This window comes from Petaurus breviceps, unplaced genomic scaffold (genome assembly GCF_028583685.1).
Source record: "Petaurus breviceps papuanus isolate PSGF00001 unplaced genomic scaffold, PetGlider_PUasm1.0 126, whole genome shotgun sequence".
NCBI classification, from domain to species: Eukaryota; Metazoa; Chordata; class Mammalia; order Diprotodontia; family Petauridae; genus Petaurus; species Petaurus breviceps.
In genome coordinates this window covers 24,848,753-24,874,250 of record NW_027185655.1, presented here as the reverse complement: position 1 = coordinate 24,874,250, position 25,498 = coordinate 24,848,753, and the positions used below count along the sequence as shown (strand labels likewise).

The 25,498-nt window shown below is 38.4% G+C and overlaps 1 protein-coding gene across 1 annotated transcript in view; it reads right to left on the bottom strand.

Annotated features, from left to right (window-relative positions):
- UNC5C (unc-5 netrin receptor C) overlaps window positions 1–14,083 on the bottom strand; it is a 423,173-nt gene extending 409,090 nt beyond the window's left edge. The window contains exon 1 of the mRNA XM_069094396.1: window positions 12,450–14,083. Within this exon, the coding sequence (XP_068950497.1) occupies window positions 12,450–12,573 (124 nt within the window). The 5' untranslated portion in view covers window positions 12,574–14,083. The remainder of the gene's footprint in view (window positions 1–12,449) is intronic.
- Window positions 14,084–25,498: the final 11,415 nt, after the last annotated feature.

The following is a 25,498-nucleotide window of genomic DNA, read 5'->3' as shown; positions in this document are numbered from 1 at the left end:
ATCTATCTATCTATCTATCTATCTATCTATCTATCTATCTATCTATCTATCTATCTATCTATCTATCTCTCTATCTCTGTCTTTCTGTCTTTCTGTCTATCTGTCTATCTGTTTATCTATCTCTTTTGCTGTCTGTATATCTGTCTGTGTCTGTTTATCTACCTATCTCTCTGCCTATCTATGTATCATCTATCTCTCTTTAATTCTATCTATCTATATTTCTTTTTATCTATCTGTCTACCTATCTATGACAAGAAAGGGGTGAGGGGACATAGCTCTTACAAAGTCAAGCTTTGCTCTCCAGAGGGCACCTTCCTCTTGAAAAAAATGGCAGAAAGTGGAGTTGCACAATGAAATGCCACATAATTCTTTATCTAAGAAGATGTTAGAAACAAAATAAAGCCAAATAGTTGATGCTACCTGAGATCTACTGCTCCATGCTGATGAAAATAATGATTTTAGAACTTGGGGAAATGAAAGAACTCTGCCTGTGTTACAGATGAGAATTTATTAATTTATAAACAAGTATATGTAGAAAGTGTGAGACTTGCATTCAACGGGTCCAAAAGAAATAGATGCTAACTGTGGGATCAGAACACATGGGTTCAAATCCTGCCTCTGATGCTTATCGCTCATGTGATCTTGGGTAAGCTATAGAATGTCCTTGGGCCTCAGTCTTTTCATCTGTAAAATGAGGGGTTTATATGAGATGGCTTGTGAGGACCTCTCTAGTTCTAGCTCTATCATATGGTAATTGAACTGCTTACCTCAAAAGCATATGGACAAACCAGGCTCTCAAGCTTGTGTATATAGATTTTACAGAATGTAATAGGAAGAATATGACTGTGACAGGCCATTCCACCCAGTTCTCTCATGCATACCCAAGCAGGAATCAGAAAAATTTATACAGAGAAGTATTTCTCTGCCGATGGCTTCCCTACTGGAATCCCGTCTGCCCCAGGTTGAGCCCTTGATTTCAAGTTACTGCAGGAGATGTTGTTAAATTTTCTAGGATTCAAAAGCTATGTCTTATCCTCAAGGCAACCCGTTAAGCTGAGCACTTTAACTGCGTAATGGTTGAAAGGTCTAGGAACACTCAGTGGAACTATGACAATGTAACCATTCTAATGTATGGATATAATATTACAGAAAATGACACCACAGGCTTAATTATCCAATGCCTACTCTTGTTTGAGCAAGGATCATGTTTACCTACTGGTCTGTGTTTTGGAGTTTGAGAAGCTGGAAAAGACATAGAGACTCACAACTGAGGATGAACTTGACCTGAAATTTCAGCTGAGACCCAACTACCGGTGTCCTTGGGGAAGGAAAAACTCAGAGAGGGACGAGGGATGGTATGATGGTTGAATTTAAGATCAAAAACTCCAACCAGGGAATGGAACCCTGCTAAAAAGAGCCTTGGTGTCCAAGAGTGGTTAGGTGGGAAAAGATAATGGACTGGTGGAGAGCCACCTGTACCAAAAGAACTGACAAAGTGCTGGCCTATCAAATATCACCAGAGAGCAGTCAAGTCTGTGCAAAGGTGAGATTCTGACTACCTGCTGAGCACAGTGGAATTAGTCAGAGTCCCTATTCCCCAGGAGAACAAGAATATTAGCTCAGAGGCAAAAGGGATTCTGAAGATTGCATTTCCAACTGTTATAGATGGCTTTTGAAACAAACAAAATGTCTCAAAAGGAGAGAATTAAGATGAAGAACAAATTATATTTTGGCAGTTCCCAAAGGTAAAGGGAGCCAGTCTAGTGAAACCTTTGCATCAGAAACCAAGGGAGTCTATTGACTAATATTCTAACTGTGGAATACCCAAGGGATAACAGGATACTTCTAGGGTTGGAGTCACTGGGACCATAGGAAGCGATAGCTAGTCTGGATTATCCAGGATACTAATAGTGAGCTTGAGTCATCCAGGAGCTAAGGGTTAGGACTGGAGGCCAATTGGGGCTGAAGATAATGAGCCTGAATCATTGACATCAGGTCAATGAATCTGTGCCAGTGCTAGCTGCTACATGCATAGTAGGTGCTTAATAATGCCAGTTGACTTAGTGATAATGATCAGCCTGACTTAGGAGTTTCCAGGAGTAATGTAGGAAGTATTTACCTATAAAGTCAGATGATATCCATTGATGGAGTGATGTAATGTGTATTTCATATGTAACCTCAATCTATGGTATCATTTACTACACGTAACCTCAACTATGGTATCATTTAATACATTTGACCTAGCTATTGACTGTGATTTGTTCAGTTCATTTCTAAAATCATTTGACATGAACCCAGCATATTTAGGAAAAACCACTGAAATATTCATAGCACATTTTCTCCTATACTATTGACAGAATTCTAGACTTCTCAAACTAGCACATCCTTTTCTCTGATCAAACCAAGAGAAACTTAGGGTTTCCTACTTTCCAGTGCTGCATTTTTAATGCATTTTTTTACACCTTTACATTTTTAGTCAAGGTGAAAGTAAGAATTACTGTTATATCAGAGAGCTGATTCCTCCCTTTCTCCCATAAAGCACTCTAGGAGCCACTAGAACAACAAATGTCATGAAGGGAGATGTCCCCTCTAGGGGACATTCCAAATAACATGTTGTCATGATAATCAAGTTTAGGTTTTTCAGCATATTCCGTGAATATGTTTATGTATTTCCAAATTAAATGTACCAATATTTTTACAAAATATAAAGTTAATATCAGCTAATGAGACTAATTCCATTATCAGATAAACTTCTCAGTCAAAACATATGACGAACTGAGGAAAGATAAGCCAGATTAAAAATGATATATTTGCTAAATACTCCATATGAATCAGATACAATATCTGCTACTTAGAAATATGTCATTTTTTTCTGGGAAATTTTCTATAAAATAATTATAAAAATCAGTGCAAAATATTACTGATACTCTCAGGCTCTTTTTTTTTGTTAAACTTCTTTTTACCTTAAATTATTCTGGGGGTGGCCAGGTGGCGCAGTTAGTAAGAGCACCGGCCCAAGAATTGGGATGACCTGGGATCGAATCCGGGCTCTGATACTTAGCATCACAGGTAGAAATAACTGGCCGTGTAACCTTGAGCAAGTTACTTAACTCCAATTGTTTAAAAAAATTATTCGGATACTAACTAATGAGGTAAGTTTAAAATTTTCTAAATATTCTGGTAGTCTTCATGCTAAGCATGGTACTTGCAAATTGCCTATGTTGCACATAAAACCACCTTTAAAATCAATGTTGACTTCAATCACAAAGATCTGAAATTGGATGTTTTCCATTAGCATATTGCTTCACTCTGTTTAAGGCTCTAAATAGGCAATCAAACATTGAAAGCAATATGTATTTTTGTTATTAAATCTATAATTATAGAAAATATAAACCCATTACTAGACATCAAGATAACATTTACACAAAAGTTACACGTCAAAGGGCCTGGTGAATAATATTATGATGTAATCCTGATCTTGTATCTTAATTCTAGGGAGCACTTGTAAGTCATTTGACCACGTATGTTCTTTTTCAGTCCCTTAAAGCAGTTAGCACAAAATTAGGCTTCTGTATTCCCTCCATTTGGCATACTTGTCTGGTAGAGGTTTTGACTCAGTGGGAAAAGAAAATATACTCTCTGTCTCTTTCTCTCAAAGAAAATATACTTTCTCTCAAACTCTCTCTCTCTCTCTCTCTCTCTCTCTCTCTCTCTCTCTCTGTCTCTATCTCTCTTTCTCTCCTTTTGTTCTTTTATTCTTTGCATTTGATCTCTGACTTACTACTTAAAGCTAACTCTGGTTCATCATCCCATGTAAAATGAAAAGGAAAAAGGCTAATGAAAATGACAGACCAGGTAATTACTGTTTTATCCATAGAAATGCCAAGATTATTGCTTGCTAAACTTGAACACTTCCACTGGGTGGCTATAAAGTGTCTGTTTAGCAAATACAAGTTCTGCTTTCTTTACTGAATGCAAGATAAAAATATATCATTTGCTTATTATAGAAAGCAAAATTCAAAATTTACCACTCTCAATTAGAAGTAGCATCAAGGAAGAAATGAAAATTATGTAGTATCTTCCTGACTTATGAAAAATTGTCAAGTATTTTTTTTTTGGTTTGAACACTTCCTTCCCCACCCCACAGCTCCCAAAAACAACTTTTGAATTTAAAAAGTTCTTTTGTACCCATATAAAACTGGCAGTTTTGTGGTTATAGTAATTACAAAGTGCTATAAAACCATAGTTACTTCATTTTATTTTTAAAAATCACCTGATTGAATTTTTAAAATATTTTAGGGTCTTTAAAACTTTAACTTTAGTGCAATTAACACTCATATATCCATACACTATATAGAATATTTACCTAGATTTTTCCATTAATTACAAACTGAAAGACTGAATTTAGCTCTAAAAATATCCCATAGTCTCTAAGTAGAGACATTGGTTAAACCCCCCAAATTATTGTACTTAATGTCTATATTTTATTTAATTAGTAATGCCTTTGCTCAAAAACCATTGAAGTATATTTTACAATCACTACCTTTTCTCTTCTGTTTTGTAGGTAGGCTTAGCAAGTAGGCTTCCTGAATTTTAGAATAACACATTTAGACTCTTAAGCAACGTTCTTGTTATCTAATTTGCAGAAGTCATTTTAATGTGTAAGCTCTCTCTTCTATTTAGGAAATTAATTGTTACGCATATTCTCCCCTTCCCCCCCCCCATAGAAAAGAGAGGGAAGATAGTAAATGATGACTACAATTGGGCAATGCTTGATTAGAAAATCAATTCAGAAATTGACTAAAAAATGAAAAATGTTAGCATTCACCAATAAACTGGTTAAATACAGGGGAGGTTTTTCTGTTGTTTATGTCCCTTAGTGAAAAGAGAAGATAACACATGCTCATTTCTACAAGGCATTTTATGGCTTTCATAATGGCTGAGAAATGACATTAGGTAAGAATCCATGACAGAATGATTAACGAAAATAAAGCAATTATTCACATAATATTTTAAAATAAGTGAATGATTGAAGAAGACTGGTAACTGGAGCTAAAAGTTGATGGATCAATATCTTATATTAAGATGATTATTCCTGGCTATACTATTTAATATAAAAATATCTAACTGGCATATCAAGTTAATTAATTCTTGCCCTACTGCTACCCCCCCTCCCCATATGTACCACTACCACTTTGGCAATGAGATATAGTTGAATATTTAATTAAAAACTGTATCCTCCAAAGGTTAGACTGTTCACATGGTATACTTTTTCCGCACCAAGCAATTTTGAATTGCTGCTTGTGCTAATAATAAAGGATACACTTAGTTAAGACAAATCTCTGCACATATGGCTCTTTTATACTTCTCTTTTTAAATTATAACTTCAATTTAATTAGTGTTGGAGTAAACTTTAACACCATGCCCTATATTTGGATGATGGTGTATGTTTTAAGTAAACAGGAGATTTCATATATTACTTTCTAATCTTCATTTCAAAGCTGTGGGCCAGAACTCTAGTTGTCCAGTCAAATGCAACTCTTGGTGACCCCATTTGGGATTTTCTTGGAAAAGATACCAGAGTAGTTTGCTATTTCCTTCACCAGCTCAGTTTACAGATGAGTAAACTAAGGCAAACAAGGTTAAGCGACTTACCCACTGTCGTGCAACTAATAAGTGTCCGAGAATTAATTTGAACTCACAATGATGTATCTTCTAGGCTCTATTCACTGCACCACCCAGAACTCTCTTGCCAGTGGTAGAAATCCTTCATAAGGGAAATCACATTTCAGCTTCATTTGAAAATCATTCATTTTTAATTAATGGAACATTTAGAGGGAAATGTCTATTCCACAGTAGTCTGTTTGCCTAGAACTCAGTTGAAATAAAAGTATATATTTTAAAATGTCATGATAAGAGGGAAAACATTTTCATAATTCCAGACAATCAAGTACAGCAGAGACAAAAGTCTAGCGAGAATTCTGTTTTTATTGGATTATGAAAAGACTCTCATAGAAAGTTTTATATTGAATGTCTTGGACACTAGGAAAGTATTTGGCTCTAGAGTTAAAGAAAAAAACTCACTACAAATTATTCAATTAGTAGATTTATTTTTTATGTAATGGAAAAAGAAACTATTAAAAAAACCACTCACTGCTCAAGGCCTCATTGCTCTAGTTCAAAAGATGAAGTATAAAGGACCATAACACTATTTCTCTGAGGAAAAACTATTTAAATTCAGTGAAATTGGAGTAATTTCCCATTCTTTTCACTCATGCCCAAAGAAAAGAAAATCTATAAACAATAACAGATCCTGGTAAACAATGAAAATGAAGATGAGTCCTATAGATAGGTTTTATAAACTCAGGTAAGAAATAAACAGGATTTGGAGACTGTGGGGAGTCCAGAATCAATGAATCAATAATGAAACACAGTTACCAGTCAAAAGGAGAAAAAAAAATTAGCTCAATTCTGGGTATCATGAAAACACTGTTGTGGGGTCTGTAGCCAAATCACAGCTCTTGGCCAAAAGACGACATTAGAAATCAGAACATGTCACATCCTACAACTCCCACAAGTAGCAATAGTCATGCTGGAACTGAATGTTTATCTCTATTAGGATACAAGAAACAATCACAAACATAAATGGTATAAATGGATATCAATTTTTCTACTCCAATTCCTTTTCTTTAGCTACCTTTTTGCTCTTGTACTATATTATAAAGTTAACTATTCTCTTTGAGGGAATACACACACCCAACCAGCCCCACACACATATGAAAATCTATTTTTCTTTTCTATATTATTGATAATGTTACTAAACTACTGTCAATAGGGTATGGGCTTTGATTTGGGTTGTTTCTTCCCCAACTCCAACCCTTCAAGACATTTCCAGAGAGCCCTTGTGTCTAAAGGTATGTATCTGTGTAATGGGGGCAAAGCTAGGAAACGGGGACGAGATTAATTCAACTGGAAAGATAGGAAGGTCAAAGCCATAAGATTGTAGCAAAGGATTTAAGTATCAAAGACAAGCACAACTTGTCATTAGCTTGAGGTTTTGTGATTTCCAAGAGTCAACAATGAAAGTTATGAGTAAGGAAGGGATGGCAGAGTTAGGCTCCTCCAAAGCCATTTGGAGCCTCAGTTTCCCATTGGCATGTCCCAGGTTCTTTAGAAGCATTTCCCAGGTATCTGATACAGTGCCTTTGAGGGACTGAAGAATCAGTTTTTTTCTACCCATAGTAAACTCTGAGAACTGGTGACCTTTAACCTTTTTTTTCTTGATTACTTGTGTGCAGAGTTGAGAGTCAAAGGGGAAATGGCATATCCATATCCACTGACAACCTTTGGTCCCTGCACTCCCTAAGTTGCGTAGTATTATATGAGTTCATTAGAGAAGAGCACAACAATGTTATGTGTGGCTATGCTGTGGGGAAATATTCTTTTCTTCTATACCTACCATGTTTTTTGTTTGTTTCCAACACCTTGGTTTTCTTATTTCCTTTCTAGACGCTATGTACTAAGAGCATGTATGATGTATATTTTAACTTTGTTCTCTCTCTCCCCTCCTCCATTCTGAAAACATTTTTTTTTATACTTCATTAGATGCCTAATAAATCTTTGTGGAATGAATGAACGAATGCATTCCATTCCCAAATACTTGTGAGTCTGTCCCTACTAATAACTACTTATAATTATAGAATACTTAAAGACTGCAAAGCACTTTCCTTGCCACAAAGGAAGCAACAGTATTAACTCTATTTCAAAGATGAAGGAACTTGGGCTCTGAGAGGTTACTATTTGCAGATGGTAACCCAACAGTTAAGTGTCTGACAGGGATTGTGAACTAAGGTCTCCTACTGCTAATTTGAGCATTCTGTTCCTTACTTAACCTCTCTCCTTGGTTTTCTTAGCATCCTAGTTCTACTGAATTTGATTTATGGGACAAATAGAATACTACATACTGTATAGCATGTCCCAAAAATCTTAGTGTAACTTTAAACTATTAAGGGATAAAACAGCACTGAGACTTTTGGGACAGCCTGTATTTTCTCTGTGCTGCTTTATATAAAAATATTAACTCAAAAAGATGATGCCTAAGACTAAAAGTTCATAGGCTGCTGAATTTTAACTTTTTTTATTATCTGTCAAAAAGAGGCATGAGCTAGTAGTTCTAATCTAATTCTGTAAATTTTCTTTCTTTCTTTTCTTTAAAGAATTACTCCCTCTACTGCTCTAGAAAGTCACTGACCTACATCAGAGAAGAAAAGAATTAACTATTTCATACAGTTAAGCCTCCCTGGTTTGAACTACAGGGGTTGGAGGAAGGAATCTGTATCTATGGAGCATCTAAACATAAAAATGGTTTTTATTATTTTCAAACATATAATAACTCAAACTGAGAAAATGAGGTTGCCTAGTCAATTTGATGCCTAGTAGATATCCTCAGGGAATTTGCTTTGACTAAATAGGAATGATATATAAATTAGCATATCAGTTTTGTAGGTCTGTAAATTATACTTGAGTGTTCATGAGTGCTTAAAAGTTTCTTCCTAAGGTTTTCCTCCTGACATATTTTTGTGTGAGTAATTACTACCTGAAAAATTACTTTGTTTAGAGAGAAGTAAATTGTTCCTTGTCTGAGTGATAATGAATGTCAAATGAATAGAATGGAGCAATTTGGTTTTTCTGCATATAAAAATGAGAACAAAAATAGTGGAATTATTGATTCTAACTTTGTTAAAAGCCACATTTCTATATGCCAGCTGTCTCTGACTTCCACTTACTGTACCTTATTGCTCATCATTAGACTGTGAAGTCCTTGAAAACTTATTTTTTGTTGTTTTTCTTTATGAATGTGTGTTAGTTTTTCTCTTCTTCTTTTTTGTACTTCCCTAAGTACAATTCCTGGCACATAGTAGGTACTTTAAAAATTCTAGTTGACTGAGTCATTGATCTGCTGTGACTACTAAAATATAAATATAAATATATATACACGTATATTTACATTATATATTATATATATCAACAAATGATGCATAAGTTTTCATTGTTCATGCTCAATACTCTATAAACTAATGCCAGGTTATTATACTCTGGTGTGGTTTGCATTTTCAGAAATTCTGTCTTCATGTTTGGTAGTGGTGTTAGCACATAGGACACTAGTTGGTGCTAGCTAATAGCAGATTTGTGAAATCCAGACCTAAAATTGTTTGTATAACACAAGACAGAACTCTAATTTTGAAAGAATTGAAAGTATCAACACACACAGACACACAATTCAGTCTTTGACCTATTAAGATCTTTCATTTCTGCCAGCCAAAGCAGACACAAATCTCTGGGAGCTAAGGATTCTCAGCCACCCAGAGTGAGAAGAGACAATGAGAAGAGACACAAAAAAGAGTCCCTGCATAAAGACTAAATAATCTTCATAAGTAATATCTCTTAAGCATATTCTTGTTTTTAGTCTAAATAGTCACATAATGCATTTGATATATTCACAATTAGAAAAAAGGTGTAGCTTTCTTTAACTTTTGTCATTTTCTTTCTTAATTATTGAATAAATCTAAGCCTAAAAATCCCTCCTGGAAATATTCCCATTAATACGCATCTGAAAATAAGAAAAATTGTCCTTCTGATTTAAAAGTAGTTCAACTAACTTCCTTATCTTAATTATTTATAATATTTTTATCCACAGAATCAATTTATTTCTACCACTTTGAGATCAGAATATGAAAATTCTACCATGGAAGAAACAATCATACCATTCCAAACCATTCATAAAGAAATACTTTCTTATGTCAAGGGATGGGAAGTGGCAATGAGGAAAAAGATTGGGATTGGGATAAGGAAGGAGGTATGAGTGATGGAAGACACCCAAAGTTTTATTGAATAAGAAATTCACTGGAAAGGGAGGGCTTTTGACTAAATTAGAATAATCCAGGTTTGTGTGCTTTATAAACTTCACTCAAGGGCTAACAGTGTATAAATAGAAATGCTGATATAGTTGAAAGTAGGTAATAACAATGATAAAAGTTATGAATTGGGAATTCTATGGACCACAGGACTCAGATAACATAAAGCTGCACCCATTTAGACATTCAGGGAATTGAATGACCTAAATGGAAAAAGAATTGTATTGAATTTACACATACAATAAATAAGACCACATGTATTTTCCCATGGGATAAGCAGAGAACTCCTATGAAGGACCTAGTCCTTTGGGGTAAGGTAGGTTCAACACTCAAACAATTTCTTAGTCGGAAATTAAAGTGAAGGATACAGAAATTCTATGGGAGGGGTAAGCAAACACCCAGTCTTTCTATGCTGGGATTCCTTTAATTTCTCCCTTTCTCCTTTTCTTAATATTAACCCACTTATCTTTCATGGTGATTATCTTTATTGATCCTGCATTTCCCAGGCATTAGTCTTTTAAATATTCCTTTGCATGAACTAGAAAAGAATCTTTGGAGCCCTTAACTTGATCTATTCTTATTCAGTTCTCTCCTCCTCCCCTCTTTGCCCCCCCATAATTATGATTTAGACCATCTTTTCCATAGTTATAACAGGAAAGCCCCCTCCCCCCAGCCGATCTCCTCAGGATGAGCTCATGACTCTTCTTTCTCCTTCCATTCTGAGGTCTTTTAACCAATTTAAAGAAACCTCTCCAAAGCTTAAACCCCTTCCACAGTTTTCTCCAAAAACCTTCTAAAATCGTGAACAGACTAGGTTTGGAGGCAAATACAACATGAACAACAGTAACAACAGCACAGCAGAACTCCAGGGCAGCTGGCGGAGAGGGGAAGGATGCATTGATTAACTTTTACGCTTTATATGTATGTTCTCCTAATGCAGGAGTAATTCAATAGAAATACTAATCATTTTTTCGTAGACCAGGGCTACTCTGCTTCTTTCTCCCTACAGCCCTCCGCCTACATAATTGGAGTGTATACGATCTTGTTAGAGCTCTGGCATGTTAGAGCTCCCCTTTCGCTGAATTTGGGAAGAAAGCTGCAGCCAAGGCGGCAGGCTCCAGCACAGGAGTGACAGCCAAACCCAGAGCTCACTGTTGGAGAGATCAGAGGATTGCAAACTGCAAGGGACCTTAGAAATCACATAACCCAATCCCTTCTTTTTGCCGCTAAAGGCTGAGGAAGTTAAGCAACTGACCCAAGGTCACCCGGTATAGTAGGTAGTAGGGGTGCAGCCAAAGCTTGAGTGGAACTCAGATCTCCTCATTCCAATTGCAGGGTATTTGCTACTGCATCATGTCCCCTACAGCCACTTCTGTGTTTCCAAGGCTGGGGGAGCTCCTGTTTCAGAGAGGAGGGCTCAAGCTGCAATAGGTCTTTCCTTCCTTCCCTTCCATCTTCTTAGCTTCCCAGGAAAGCCAAGGGCAATTGCCACCACATTAGACTCTGGCACCAAAAATCACAGCTTAACTCTCATCTGATCTCCTCTCCATCCCGAGTAATTCTTCCCCTCCTATCCTAGATGTTGCCCCCTCCACTTCGTCCCCCAAGTGCCTTAGACTTTTTGTTAGTTTGATTTAAGGCACACTCACAGTCCATTTATAAAGCCAGGAAACAAGGTAGCAGCCCCAGGGAGAAGGGCTCGGAGTAGGCTGGAGCTAAGTATCCCCTAATGCCCGTGTTGGAAGTTTCTCTGCAGAGATGGGGAGGGTGTCAGTGGGCATGGGTGCGGAGGAATGCATTCACTGGTGCCCAAGCTCAATTACTTACTGGTCTGGGGGTTTCGTGTGCGCTGTTACACAAACACACACCCGCACTCCTGGAGAAGCAACAAACGGGTGTTTGCATTTCAAAGTGTTTAGCTCTCTCTTATCACAAGCAGCTTCCTTTAGGGGGCTGCTCCTGCTCTCCTCAAGAAACGAAACACAAACACACAAACTCAACACAAACACACACGCTCGAACGTACGCACTGAATATGAAAGACATTTAGTACTTTCAGAGTCAACACTAACCACACAGCCTACAAAGCAGGAGTCACCAAGTGTATGTTTTTGTGGCGTCTCTAGGCACTGTCCAGCTCTATGAATTCGGGGGAGTCTTGTATATCTGTAGATGCAACACTGTGGGTGTGCATGCAACACTGTAAATGTGCAGCAGAAAGTGAAGACACACATACACTCTCTATTCATTCCAAGAGGCGGCAGCGCATAGACGAGCAGTACCCCACTGATATGCCCCTGTGAGCGCTCACACACACACACACACACACACACACACACACACCACACCACACCACACCACACCACACCATACCACACCACAAAATACCACACTTGAAAAATAGAAACGTAAAAAGGAAGCCCTCTTGAGGATGTGGGGAGATGCAAAGTGGGGCGGCTTTGAGTCAAAAGCAATCAGTAGGCTCTGAGAAATCCCGGGGTTGGCGGAGTGGGGCGCAGGGGGGCGCCTCGCTTACCTTGGGCTGCCGAGCCCGGGCTGCTGGCACTAAGGATGGCTAGAGCAGGTAACACCAACATCTGCAGCATGTATCCCAGTCCCAATCCGCAGCGGGCCGCTGTAGCTTCCAAACCTTTCCTCATCTTGACTGGACGGACAAGTAAGATACAAAAACACCCAAATAGACACGGGAAAAAAAAAAAAAAGTGGAAGGCTGGTGGCGGGTGGAAGAGCGCCCGGCAACAGTGGAATTCCGTGCGAAAAGCAGCTAAAAAAACAGTAGGCAAACCTCCCTCCCCCAACTATTCCACTCCACTTTCTGGAAGAGCAGGGCGAGGCGGGGCTGCAAAGAGGGGAGCCGCTGAGTAGTAGTTCTAAGAGGACTCTCCGGGCGCGTCTCCCAACTGGCAGAACCGGGGCGCGTCTCTGTGTCCGTGTCCAGCAGTCACCACTTGGGAAGTCCCAGGAGCCCGAGGAAGTCCCTTGATTGTAGCAGCAACAGCTCCAGCAGCGGCAGCAGCAGCAGCAGCAGCAGCACCGCGCCCAGAGCGACCACTGCTTATAGCGGCCCCTTCGCTGTGCAGAGCGCACACAGGCTCTAGGAGAGGGGGAGGAGGAGGAGGAAGAAGAGGAAGGAGGGAGGGAGAGAAGAGTGAGGGTCTTCCCTCTTCCAATCTCAGTTTTCTCAGCACAACTGCGTGGCAGGCGAAAGGTATCTTGGAGATTGCTGCTAAGTGTCCAGGAATGGTCATTTCATAGTCTTGGGCTCAAGTCTCTGGGAATCTGCTGGACCTTGCCACGGAGGCAGAGACAGAGCATCCTAACTCTGGGAGTGTGCTTACGCGCGTGCGATTGTGTGTGTGTGTGTGTGTGTGTGTGTGTGTGTGTGTGTGTGTGTGTGGTGTTATGCAATCTGGCGGGCTAGACAGACATACATGTCCTGTGTTGATGTATGTTAGACATTTTACTCACACCGAACTGTGAGAGAGGAGAAACTGCAGCGAGTGTATGCCATACCGGGACTGCGAGAGGGAGCGCTCGCCCAAGCATGTCGTTCCAGCCAATGGAGCCTAGTCCTTCTCTGCCTTCCCTGAGGTAGCAGCAAAGCCTGAGCCAGACTGCTCTGGACTGGACTCGTCTTCCTACTTTGGCTACTGAACCAGATCAGGGAGAATCTGGGTGGGTCCCGGGAAGTATCTTGTTGGGGAAAGAGACATCAAGCTTTTGCAGGAACAACCGCTTCAGGAGCTCTTAGTGTCTTCCCTAGTTGTCAGTGACACCGTGGGATTTTTTAGCCCTGTGACTCCTCTGTGTCCAGTGCTAGCAAACACAATAGTCCCGGGGCTAAGCAGGTAAATGAAAACCCATCCTTCCCAAGTAAGGCCGTACTTAGTATTTTCACTGTTTGTACTGTACACCTTAGCCCCTCCTAGGGGAAAGGGAGTAGGGGAGACCCAGAGGAACAGAAATTCTGCGAATCAATAAATGCCAGGATTTTAAAATGCTCAGCCAAGAGTGATAGGCAAATATTCACCACACTTGAAGTGAGAAACTGTACTGGGGGAGTATAGGCAGAGCAGCACCGATAGGGAATTCTTAACCTTAGCTACAATATAAATAACCTGGGTGCCTAGTCTAAGGAAAGGGAAAGAAAGCAGGGGCAAAGCAGAGCTAAAGAATGAAATGCCGAAAGGAGAAAAGTAGAGGAATTAGAAGCACCAGAAACTGAGGCCCAGAGAGGTAAAGTATTTTGCTGAAAATCATAGGGACAGAAAGTATAGTAAAGAGGTCTTTACAGCTAAAGCCTCTTTCATTAGGAACACAAAGCTGCTTATTAAGGGCAATAGGTATTATCTTTTGCATTTTCTGTGTTTTGCAATTTAATGATACAAAATGCCAGGTCCCTTCCAGACATTCAGACATTCCCAAATCCTCTCCTATCATAGATCTGGAACCATAAGGAACTTTAGAGGCTTCTCTTGTCCAGCCCCATCATTTTTCAGATGAGAGAACGAAGGCCATGGGAGGTTAAATGATTTGCCCAGGGTCACATAGTAAGTAACTAGTTAAGGATTGAATCCCAAGGCTTCTCACTACAAATGCTCCTCTTTCCTCAATTAACAGGCTGCCTCTTGCTCCCAGAAGTTCTTCATTTCTATGATCTCACTGTTTCCCAACCACCTTTCATCCCTCAAGTATTCTCACTGTTGCTGAATCAAGTTGTCCACACTGCCCTTGATTTAGGTGACAAAATCAATGGAAAGACTACCTGTTGTAGTGAAAATTGAGTAACTATTTCCAGATGTTTGTGTGCTAAAGATGGGAATGTTGATTAATTTCCAATTGCTGGTTTTCTTGTTGATGAAACAGGGATTATAGTAGATGCAAGACAAATAGTGAGCAAAGCTCACGGAAACCTTAAAGAGCTAAAGAAAGGGGAAGTATGAACTATGATTGATGAACACATACAAATACAATGTTTATAAAAAAGACCAAATGAAGTTGATATTTGCCATTACAATTTACTAAGAAGGAAGAGGAGAAGCTTAAATTGAAGGAGTCGACCAGCTCTTCAGCCACATCCCCAGGGGAATTTATTTAAGTGGAAAAGCTCCTTGTCAAGTATATGGATTTAATAATTAAAAAAAAAGCCAGACAAGAGAAAGTTTTTTTTTAATTGCCCACTGATCTTTATTTTTCTTTCACAAAGATCCCTTGTTATGGGAGCCGCCCCATCCCCTAAGATGTTCCTTAGCCTCTGTTTCTCACACAGGACAGTCTGTGGTTCTATTTCCTCAACCATCTCTTGAATTTGTTTGTGTATGTAACAGACCTCTCTCAAACCTAAGGGTGCTGTTCTCTATTTCTGTGTACAATATATGGGTGTCTAGACCCTCTTTGGTCTTTTGAGTCTATGATTTCCAGAGAAGGCCAGATTCTGCCCATTTCCAACTCATGGAGTTGAGGTTGGGAACATTGAGAAGTTTGAGTTCCTGAGGGACAGGGGAAGTTGCTTGAGGTTCAGAGCTCCATTGCCTCCCCACCATGAGGGTTTTGGTATACCTGGGAGCCACCCAGGGTTTCTGGATTTGATTTCCTGGATATTGCCAGAGGAGTAGCTCTGAGTGGAGATTCAGGGCCAGTAGGAGGCTGGGGCAGAAGACCCCAAAATCCTCAGTTGAGTGAAGAGAGTCTTCCAAAGGTCTGATCACAGGTGGGATTGTTGTGCCCATGGAGAAAGCTTCTGATGAGCCACAGTGGAGTTGATCATTTCCAGGCCGATGTGGGAAAAAAAGGAAACCCATGTTCTCCTGAGACAGGAAATGCTTCTGAAGAGAGTCCCGATCCTCCCCAAGCAATTGACTGGTGTTCTGGGGCTGAATTCCTAGGGGAAGGGAGGAGGCATCCAGGTACTTGTCTGGCCCCTGTGCTTCCCTGGGGTCTTTCTGGGCCTCAGCTGGGTGGCCTAGCTCCATGGGTGTCTGAAAGATCAGGGAGTTCCAGGGTTCTGTGGGCAAGAGATGCTCAGATCCCGCTGCCCCAAAATGGGGACAAAGGGAGCCTCCAGACTCCCTATAAAGTCTTAAAGGATAATTTTAAGAGGTGTGTGTATGCGAGTGTATGTGTGTGTATGTGAGTGTATGTATGTGTGTGTAAAGGTAGTATTGTACAATGGTTAGGGTAGGGAGTTGACTTCAGACTCAGGAAGAGGAAAGTATGATGGATTTTGGATCCACTTTAAATTCTAGCAGTGCTACTTACTACCCGTGTCACCTCGGACAAGGCACTTGACCTCCCTGAACCTCAGTTTCCTCTTCTGTGAAATGGGGAAGTTGTCCAGATGTCTAAGTTCTCTTTCAGTTCTATTAGAATCTATGATCTTATGATCTTAAACCATGAATCTTATTTTTGAAAAAAAATTGTATGTGAGGTCTTCAGTTTGAATCAGATCATAAGGCAATAGTTAGAAGGATCAAGTAATGGATAAAATATATACCAAGATTTAGTGGCAAAGTATATATGTAAGTTGATTTTATAATGTATTGGGACATAGATGGATGTACTCATGGGAACACCAAAGATCCAGTTCCTGGTCACAATAAAACTTAATTATCTAATCAAAATAAAAGATACTATTTCAGTTATCAGCTATTCTAATCATGAATCAAAAGGATTAGATGCCAGCAAGAATTAAGTTAAATTCTTAGTTTGGATTGTGATTCTTTTGAAGTTGTAGCTTTCTACTACTTACCAAGTAAGTAAAGGTCAAACCCTGGCTGGCATCCATAGCCCTTTACAATGTAATGTCACCCTACTTTTTCAGTCTTATACTACTTTATTTCAAGCTTAATTTATTACAATAAAATTAGATTACTTTATCACAGTTTTCCAAATATACAACACATTCATGTTTTGGTTTTTCTGTTTTCCCACTTTACCTGTTGAATTTTTATGTATTCTACAGAGTTCAACCATAATGTCACCTCTTCCTCCTTGAAGCCTTCCATGATCTTTTTTCCCATCCATTAGACTTCATATAGCACTCTGTTTTGTAATGCTCAAATGTAATTATTACCCAAAGTCAATAATTCCCACTTAGCAGTTCTGGCTCTAGGGTTATTACTGATCCCAAAGAGAGGGAATCTATTTCTTCCCCCTTCCAATTTTCTGGCTGAATATTTCCCCAACTCAAAATAATGGTGGTGGATTCTGACTTATAGCTTAGGTATAACTCATGTCTAAAATCTCTCCAAAAGGAATGCTGTTATTCCTACTAGGAAGGTTTATGTACAAAGTAGAAGATAATGTTATAAGACAGCTAGTTATTTCCCCCACAACAAAAGAAATACTCAAAACACATGTCTCTTAAGTGCTAATTAACAAATGTTTATCATGTGAAACCTCTGTGTAACTGCTGAACAGATGTCACTTTTGACTTATCTGTATCTCTCACAAGTCCAGATTTTCCATCAAGTCAAGACATGACTTGACACTTTAGTTCTTCCCACTCCTCCTAGAAGGGGAACTTCTACTCTAAGAAACAATACTCTGTCAGGAATCACCTTCTCCTGTACTATTAGGACCCAACTTTGGAATTGGGAATTTGTCCTTCCCCCCCAACTCAGTCTACTGAGTAAGTGTTTCTTCCTAACTCATTTTCCAATCATGGTTGGCACAGTTCTCCAGTCATGGAGACCAATAAGGGACTGCTACATCATCCCCCAAGCACATGCTCCTCAGTGTTGAGACAAAGCAGATATTTCTCCCATTGGAGCCAGAGCACATATGCCTAAAGTGCATGTGAGGTCCTCCCATCCAGCAGAGCAGAGGGAGAAGGGTTATAATATAATTTCTATTATTAAATTATCAGGTAATATTCCATATTACAGCAGTTTGTGGAGGTGTCCTATTCTCCTACTAGAATGTATGCTGCTTGAAGTTAGAGACTGTGTTAGAGTTACCTAAATTTTGTATTGCTTAAGTACCTGGCAAAATGTTCCCCATACATGAAATGGTTAATAGATGTTTATTTATTTGGAATATTCCATTGCTTGGGACAATATTTCATTGCTGAGACAATTTCTCCTCACCTTTGTTGTTTGTGCCATTTTTTATGAACTCAACCTACCATTTTCTTATGTTCCCAGGGTTTGTATGAGGAGTGATGACTGAGGATCCAGACTAAAAAAATAATTTTAATCTGAATATACCAAATGGAAATTTACATTAGTGAAATCGGACCTGAAGAAATCAATGAATACAAGCTGGTGGCAGCCCTTAGATTCTATTGTTTTTTAAATTCCAAAAATATGTTTAAATGTAACATTATTTTTGAGTTAAATAATGCAGGTGTTTAAGTAGAAAACATCAAAGTGATCTCAATTTAAAGAAGCTTGGGTTAAATCCACATACAAGGGTTTTGCTTTCCTTGCCTCCAGTGGGTGGGGAATTAAGTCTGGGATAATAAATCCTAGTGACAGGTGCTAATGGGAATTAGGCATGCAAATCCCCTCATATCCCTCCTGAAATTTAAACTCAGAAAAATATGTAATTTAGAGTATACCGTGTTTTTAATTAATTTAATATATTCAACATCAATATAGTCTCTAACTCAAGGTTTGAAAAAATAAATAACACTAGCACTTTCCTTGATTTTCTTAATCTCTCTCTATATAATCTTCCTTCCTCCCTTATCTTTCTTTTTCATCCTTGCTCTTCATTTGCAAAAAGTCTTTAGAAAAATTGTTGTTAGTAGGTAACAGAAGAGTAAAGGATTTTTAATAATATAAAGAATATAGAAGAGGAAGGGAAGATTCACACCAAGCTTTGGAACCAAGATGACAGAGCCCAATGAAATAAATGGAGATCAAGAAAAGGGAGACTAAAAGTTTGAGACAGAATCAGTTCAATCTCTTCCACTACTTCTTATCCTACAGAAGAGAGATTAGGCTGTTGTGTCCTTCCTGTTATTATTGTTCATCCTTCATTCTGGAAGAGGACCAATGACATCAGGAGGGTGATTTCTTGACTTGCAAGTGAATAGGATTTAATCATCAGCCTCACTCTCTCCTCTAGAGTCCATGAAGTCCAGTGGCAAGACATAGGTCAAGAGGACTGGTGATGGCCCCCTCTTATCATATTATAGTTTTATGAAGATTGAGCCATTGTAAAAGAGCAGTAGATTTGCAGGCAGAAGAACCAGGTTCAAATCATGACTGTTTGGTAAATTACTTTTCTCTGATCTTCCATTTCCAAGATTTTGAACTAGAAAATCTCAAAGGTCTGGCTCAGTTCTAAATAGTTTGATCCTATTATTCTTTTTACTCCTGACTAAAGTAGTGTAAGGCTACAGGGCATTGTGAATGACCTGACCAAAGGCTCTGGTTAAGGTAGAACTAGGAGATAGTCCCCTGTGTAAGGCTCTTCTTATACACATATTCATTGAATCATAGCCCTATAATACTTTCTGCAAGAGGGCTCTTTAATCGAAGCGAAGCCTAGTTTGGAGAATAAAGGGAGAATCCCATTTAATCAATCAGACATGTTGTAACTTTTGAGTACCTGCAATGTATTAAGCAATTCAGAACCTACAGGAAATATGTATAACTCTTCACCTTTCCTCAGAGAGTTATAATCTGGTTGAGAAGATAAGAAGTTGCCCTAAGAAACAGGAGAAAATACATTATATACTAAGTTTAAAATCATGTGGTAGAGATTAAGTGCTATGGGAGGAAGAGTGAAATCAATGATGGTTTAATAGAACAAAAGCAATAAAATAAAGGCTTTGGGGGTTGTGCAAAAAAGAGAGATTAGTGATTTAAGTGAAAACAGAAAGAAAAAGTAATGCTGTAATTCTTGGATTTATTAAAGTAATATAGAAGTTCTCTGATAATTAGTAAAAAGTAACATAAAAGTTCTTTGATAATTAAAACTCTATGGATATTGTTTTATTTTTATCTCACAATACATCTTCATGATGGGTAGAGTCAATAAACATTTTTCTCTTATTGGAGATGGGGAACAAACTTATTGCAATCTGGTAATTCAGCATCAAGACTGAAACAAAATGAGACATCCAGAAGACCTTCTAATAGTTAACTTAGCCATAGAAGAGGAAGATTAGTCGTTAAAGAAACAGCATTGATTCAATGGGGTACAACTTCCTTCCCTCTTCATTGGCCATTTGGATCGTTCACTTAGAAGCCTAAGAAAGAAGTTACTGATTTCTCATATACTGGCTTTTCATACTTAAGGGCAAATGAAAGCTATGTTAATTGCCTGAGCATTATTCCTTGGATCCAATTAGGCCTCCAGAATGGTTTCAATTATTTTGGGGAAAAAAAACCCAAACTAGCCTATTCTACATGGCAAAGCTCGTTCCTATCATACCCCATCCCTTGATGGTAAGGCTCTAAACATCTTCCAGAAAACCTTAGGCTACTTAAATAGCTTCAAAGTTATTACTAGCTAACCCTTGTCTCAGAGACATGAGAAGCCTGGAATAAGGAACCGTGAAGGAAGAAAAGAAAATAGAAAGGAAAAAAAAAACCCAGAAGCAAACAAATGAAATCTAAGCAATGTGATTCCCTGAAGGGGTGACAAAATATGGAAGAGAGCAAAGACCAGACATTCCATGTTTTATCTCTTCCCTTTGGAATGGCTATGTCCTGGACCTTAATGATCTGGTCCATGTGATGGGAAATGCTATATCTTTGCATTTTATGGTGGCTATTCCATTTTAAAGTACTGACAATGAACAGCAACAGGAACAAGAACACATGGTCTACATCCTACATGATGATCTGTCTGGCATAGTAATTATCCTCAGCATGGTTCAAGGTCACCTGTATTAATGTAGGTAAGTGGACCTTATACTCTTTTTTACAGCCTTTCCCAATGCGAGGGTTGATACTGAGAATTTCTTTGTGCTATCACCTTTTTGCGGTTCCTCTATCCAATGTCCAGGAATGTCCCTTTCATGAATATTCCAAGGGTGGGGAGGGTATAATTGATGGACCTGACTCAAGCTCTTCCCTCCTTTGTTTAGACTCATCATAAATCTGAAGTCTATGTTGAAGATCCCTTTTAATGCCTTTAGATGATCAGAATACCACACTAATATTATGGAGCCTGCTAGGAAGCTGCTTCAATGGAGATATGGTTTGAGCCTTCATACCCTGAGCCCATTGCGTCTTAGAAACAATTTTCATGCTTAATTTTTGGAAAGTGTAAGGGTAAAAAGTGAATACATCTAGATATAAAAAGTCTTTGAAAGCCATTTGATGAAGTGAAACAATGCCAGACAAGAGTTCTGTTCAAATCAACTAGAGGCTTAAAAACAACACCCCATAGGTCCTGTATCTAATTAGTTGGAAAAGCAAATTCCAGATGTTGAATCTGATTTGCTAAGAAAGATAACTCTAAAAAATGGACCAAGTATGGAGTTCTATATGAAATCCTTGAGAAAGAACTACTGGGGACAGGGGAAGGGGAGAAATATGTTTCATTGTTGGCTAGGTATCTTTCTTTTCCCCTTCACTTGGGACCAGAGGGACACATTTTAGCTTTTAAGGATCTAGAGGATGTTGGACTTCCCATCTTCCCATGGGTGTTCCAGAAGATCTCCAAGGATCTTTGTCCATTGGAGGCCAAAGATAAACTGTATTAAGATTCTTCATCTTTAATGAGAACTTCATAAACATGGGAGGACTTCCAGCAATCAACATCTGTGAATTATTCCTCTTCACATGTGTTCTCTAAATTTATTCAATCAATCCAAAATGTATTAAGCACCTAGTATTTGCCAGGCACCTTCTGAAGACCTGGAGCAAGAAAGAAGCAAAACATAATCCCTTCCTTCAAGGGGCTTGCAATTTAATGGGGAAGACAATTTACAAAGAAACATGTATGAAGTAAGTTACATATAGGCTATATAAAGGAAATAATGAACAGAGGGAAGTCACTAATATTAAGAAGAGCTGGGAAAGGCTTCCTGTAGAGGGTGGAATTTCACCTGGCACTTTAAGGAAGCTAGGCAGGGTGGTAGGTGGATGAGGTAGAACATTCCAGGCATGGGGGAGAGCCTGAGAGAATGCCTAGAACATGAGAGATGGAGTACCTTATTTGTGGAACAGTCAGGTGGCCAGTGTTATTAGATCAAAGAGTACATGTTAGGGATTAATTGGTCAGAATATTAGAAAGGTAGGAGGGGGCTAGCTTATAAAGGATTGGCATGCTAAGCAGAGTATTTGTATTTGCTCCTGGAGGCAATGGGAAATGACGGGAGTTTATCAAGTAGGGGAGTGACTTGATCAGACTGGGCACTTTAGGAAAATCATGTTAGTGACTGACTGGAGGATAAACTGGAGTGGGGAGAGACTTGAGGCAGGCAGATCCAACAGCAGGATAGTGCTATAATTCTGATGTGAGGTGACAAGAGCCTGTACCACTTCATCCTACTTGCCCCTGAAGGCTGTATGTAATTGTGGGAAAATGTCATAGAAATGTGGGGAGACATTTTGTACCAATCATTTCTCATTGTACCGATTTAGTAAATAATTCCTTTTTAAAAGCTACTTCAGACTGGTAGACTGATAATTTTTTAGGGAAGTATACCTGTGAGGCTTTAAGCTGATGTCATTAGAGAATGGGAAAATGTATCCAACTTAGTTCTGGGAACTTAACTTTGTATGAGAGTGGGAGTTGGGATAAGGTTGTCCCAGAATTTGTATTAGCTATGAATGACTATAGTAATCTCCAAGAGAGGAAGAACACTGGAAATTGCCATCTCATACTAAGAAAGAAATACCAAATATTCACCTCTTTATAAGTTTTTCCTAAGGGACTTCTTTCTTTTGTGAGGTTTGTGTAGAGAGTTTCAATACCTTTATGTCACCAGAGAGCAAACCATCACCTGAAAACAACACTCCTTGAACCACTGAGTCATCTTGGGAAGGTAGCTGTGCAGGGTCATTTGATACTGTACTGGCAACATTATGAATGGGCCCATCTATCCCAGAGAAAAGAAATGAAAGAGCTATTCTAGCTCTGTCTTTGCCTCTTATCTAACCAATGTCCACTTAAATCCCTATTAGATATTTTTGTTCCTTCATTTCTAGGGCATGGGTCATTTTCCTTGGCAGAGAAAAGACAAGCAAAGTAGGAGTTGAGCATCTCTGCTTTCTCAATGTTAGTTATCATCTAATCTAATAAAAACTAAGGCCCTGGCTTCCTTTTAGTCTTCTTTTCCTCCCCATACAGTATAACTAAACCAAAAAAAAAAAACAAAAAACCTCCCAAACCATTTTTTTTAGCATTGCTTGCCAGCTTCAACTCACTCTTAGCTTTAATTTTTCTGACACTATTGACTTTCACCCAAATTCTCCTCCTTCTCTGGTATCTGGATTTCCCTACTTGAATATGTTTTCCCATACCCCTACATTGTGCTAACCTGATATTATTGTTGTTATTGCTTTTTAATAAGGTACACTCATCCAGAATGATAGTATTGGTTTAACTTATGGATTTAATCTCCAATTTGGGGATAGTTCCTATTTTGTATATATCAAGCCTGAGGGGAAGGAAAAATTATTTAACTATTTCACTATGATGCCTTACTCCCAAAAGCAAAATTGTGAAATCATTAGAAATATATCTTTGATTCCCTAAATTCACCATTTCTTCTCCTCCCTTCTACCAAAATTTCTGTCCCATTCTCAACAATCTGTTGGTTCCTCCCCTTAAGAAATTTTCAGAAAACTAGGATATTATTTGAAAAGTGTTACAAATTCTTAGGGGATGGTGGTAATTATGTATACATAGTGAATGAAATGAATCTACAATAAAAAAAATCTATAACAAAAAAAATCTGTAATAGTGAAATTTACAGAGCATTTTTTTTTCAGCAAAGGACCTATTTATTTCAACTATTCCATCTTCAAACCATATTATCCCAACCATTTATAAAACCTGCTTTGATTGTGGGTGACACATTAGCACTAACATAAGCATGAGTTGCACTTCATGGAAAGAATGGAGACTCAATAGTCAACGATTTAAATGTCCCATTTAGATTATGGCTACTTATTCTTGAATAGAGAATGAATAATTACTATAATCAAATATTCATGGTATAATTAAGAATAAACTATGGTAACCCTGAGAAGGTATTTGCAACAATAAACTACCCTCAATTTAATTAAAAGCATTAAGGGATTAGGTATAAGATTTAAGGGGTTACAGGGACACATTTATTCAGTTTTTCCTCTTTGTAAGAGGCCTGAACTACTGTTTTTCCAGGCAGTAATAGCATGTGACACCTCAGTTTTGGTTGTGGATTTTATTATGTTAGAATTTTGTCTTAAACCAAATAAAATGAATAGTTTTTAAAATACAGGAAGTAGCTTGCTGTCATACTAACAATTTCTTCTATGTTGGCTAAGTTAGTTTTTCCTTAAAAGGTATTGAAACCACCTTTGAGAATTAATTAACTCACAGGATGCAGGTTCGGGTCATTAACATAATTTCTGGAGGTTCTAAATACAAAAAAGACAGAAGAGAAATTAGCAGTTTGGCCCTCAGGCTTCTTGCTGGCAGACCAAAACAAGGCAGAGAAGTTGCATTCAACTGAATCAATTCTGTATCCTTGTTGAATATCCCTAACCTTCTCTGGCAAGTAACCCCACTCCTTTTATTTAACTGTTAGATGCTCTACAATTATCTCATCCCATTTTTCTCTTAAATCTGAACTAGCAGAAAAACCTGATTCAGATTGGGCCAGTAATACCAATTTATAAACAGGGTATATTCCAATAGATTATATATAAGCAATTATTTAGAATCCAGAATGTATTTTCCCCTAGACACAAGGTTAGAAGTGGTGGTTAGGTTCCTCAGTTAACCTCCTCCCTGTCCCACCCCCCCTCCAAATCCATTTTACCCAGCATACAGGTGAAATTCTTACCTAACTGAAATAATGGAAAGCAATACTTTTGCAATATAAGTCTTCAACTAAGAGAGAAGAAAATAGCTTGCATTTATTTTATGCTTTAAGGTTGTCAAAATTCTTTATGAATATATTATTTTATCCTCACCTCAACTCTGGGAGGTACATGCAATTACTATCTTTGTTTTACAGATTATTAAATTAAGGCAGAAAAATGTTAAGTGAATTGCCCATGGTCATATAGCTAGTAAGTATCTGAGGCTATATTTGAAACAAATCCATGTCTATTGCTCTATCCACTGTACCACCTAGCATAAATTTTATAATTAAGAAAAATAGCTCTCTTGACTGTTGGTGTTTGAGTCAACAGAGATTAATGAAAGGAGGTTGTGAGTGTAGATGGTGGTTTTTATGGAGATTCTTTGGTGGTCCTTCACATCTCAAATATTTCTAAGTGTTAATTAATATTTGTGATATTTTGTTATACTTGGAAACATGACTGCCCCACCCCCATTTGTTGTGGGGGAAAGAGAAGGAAAGAGGAAGGGAGAGAGGGGAGGAGGAAGGGAGAGAGAGAGAAACAGAGAGAGAGAGAGAGAGAGAGAGAGAGAGAGAGAGAGAGA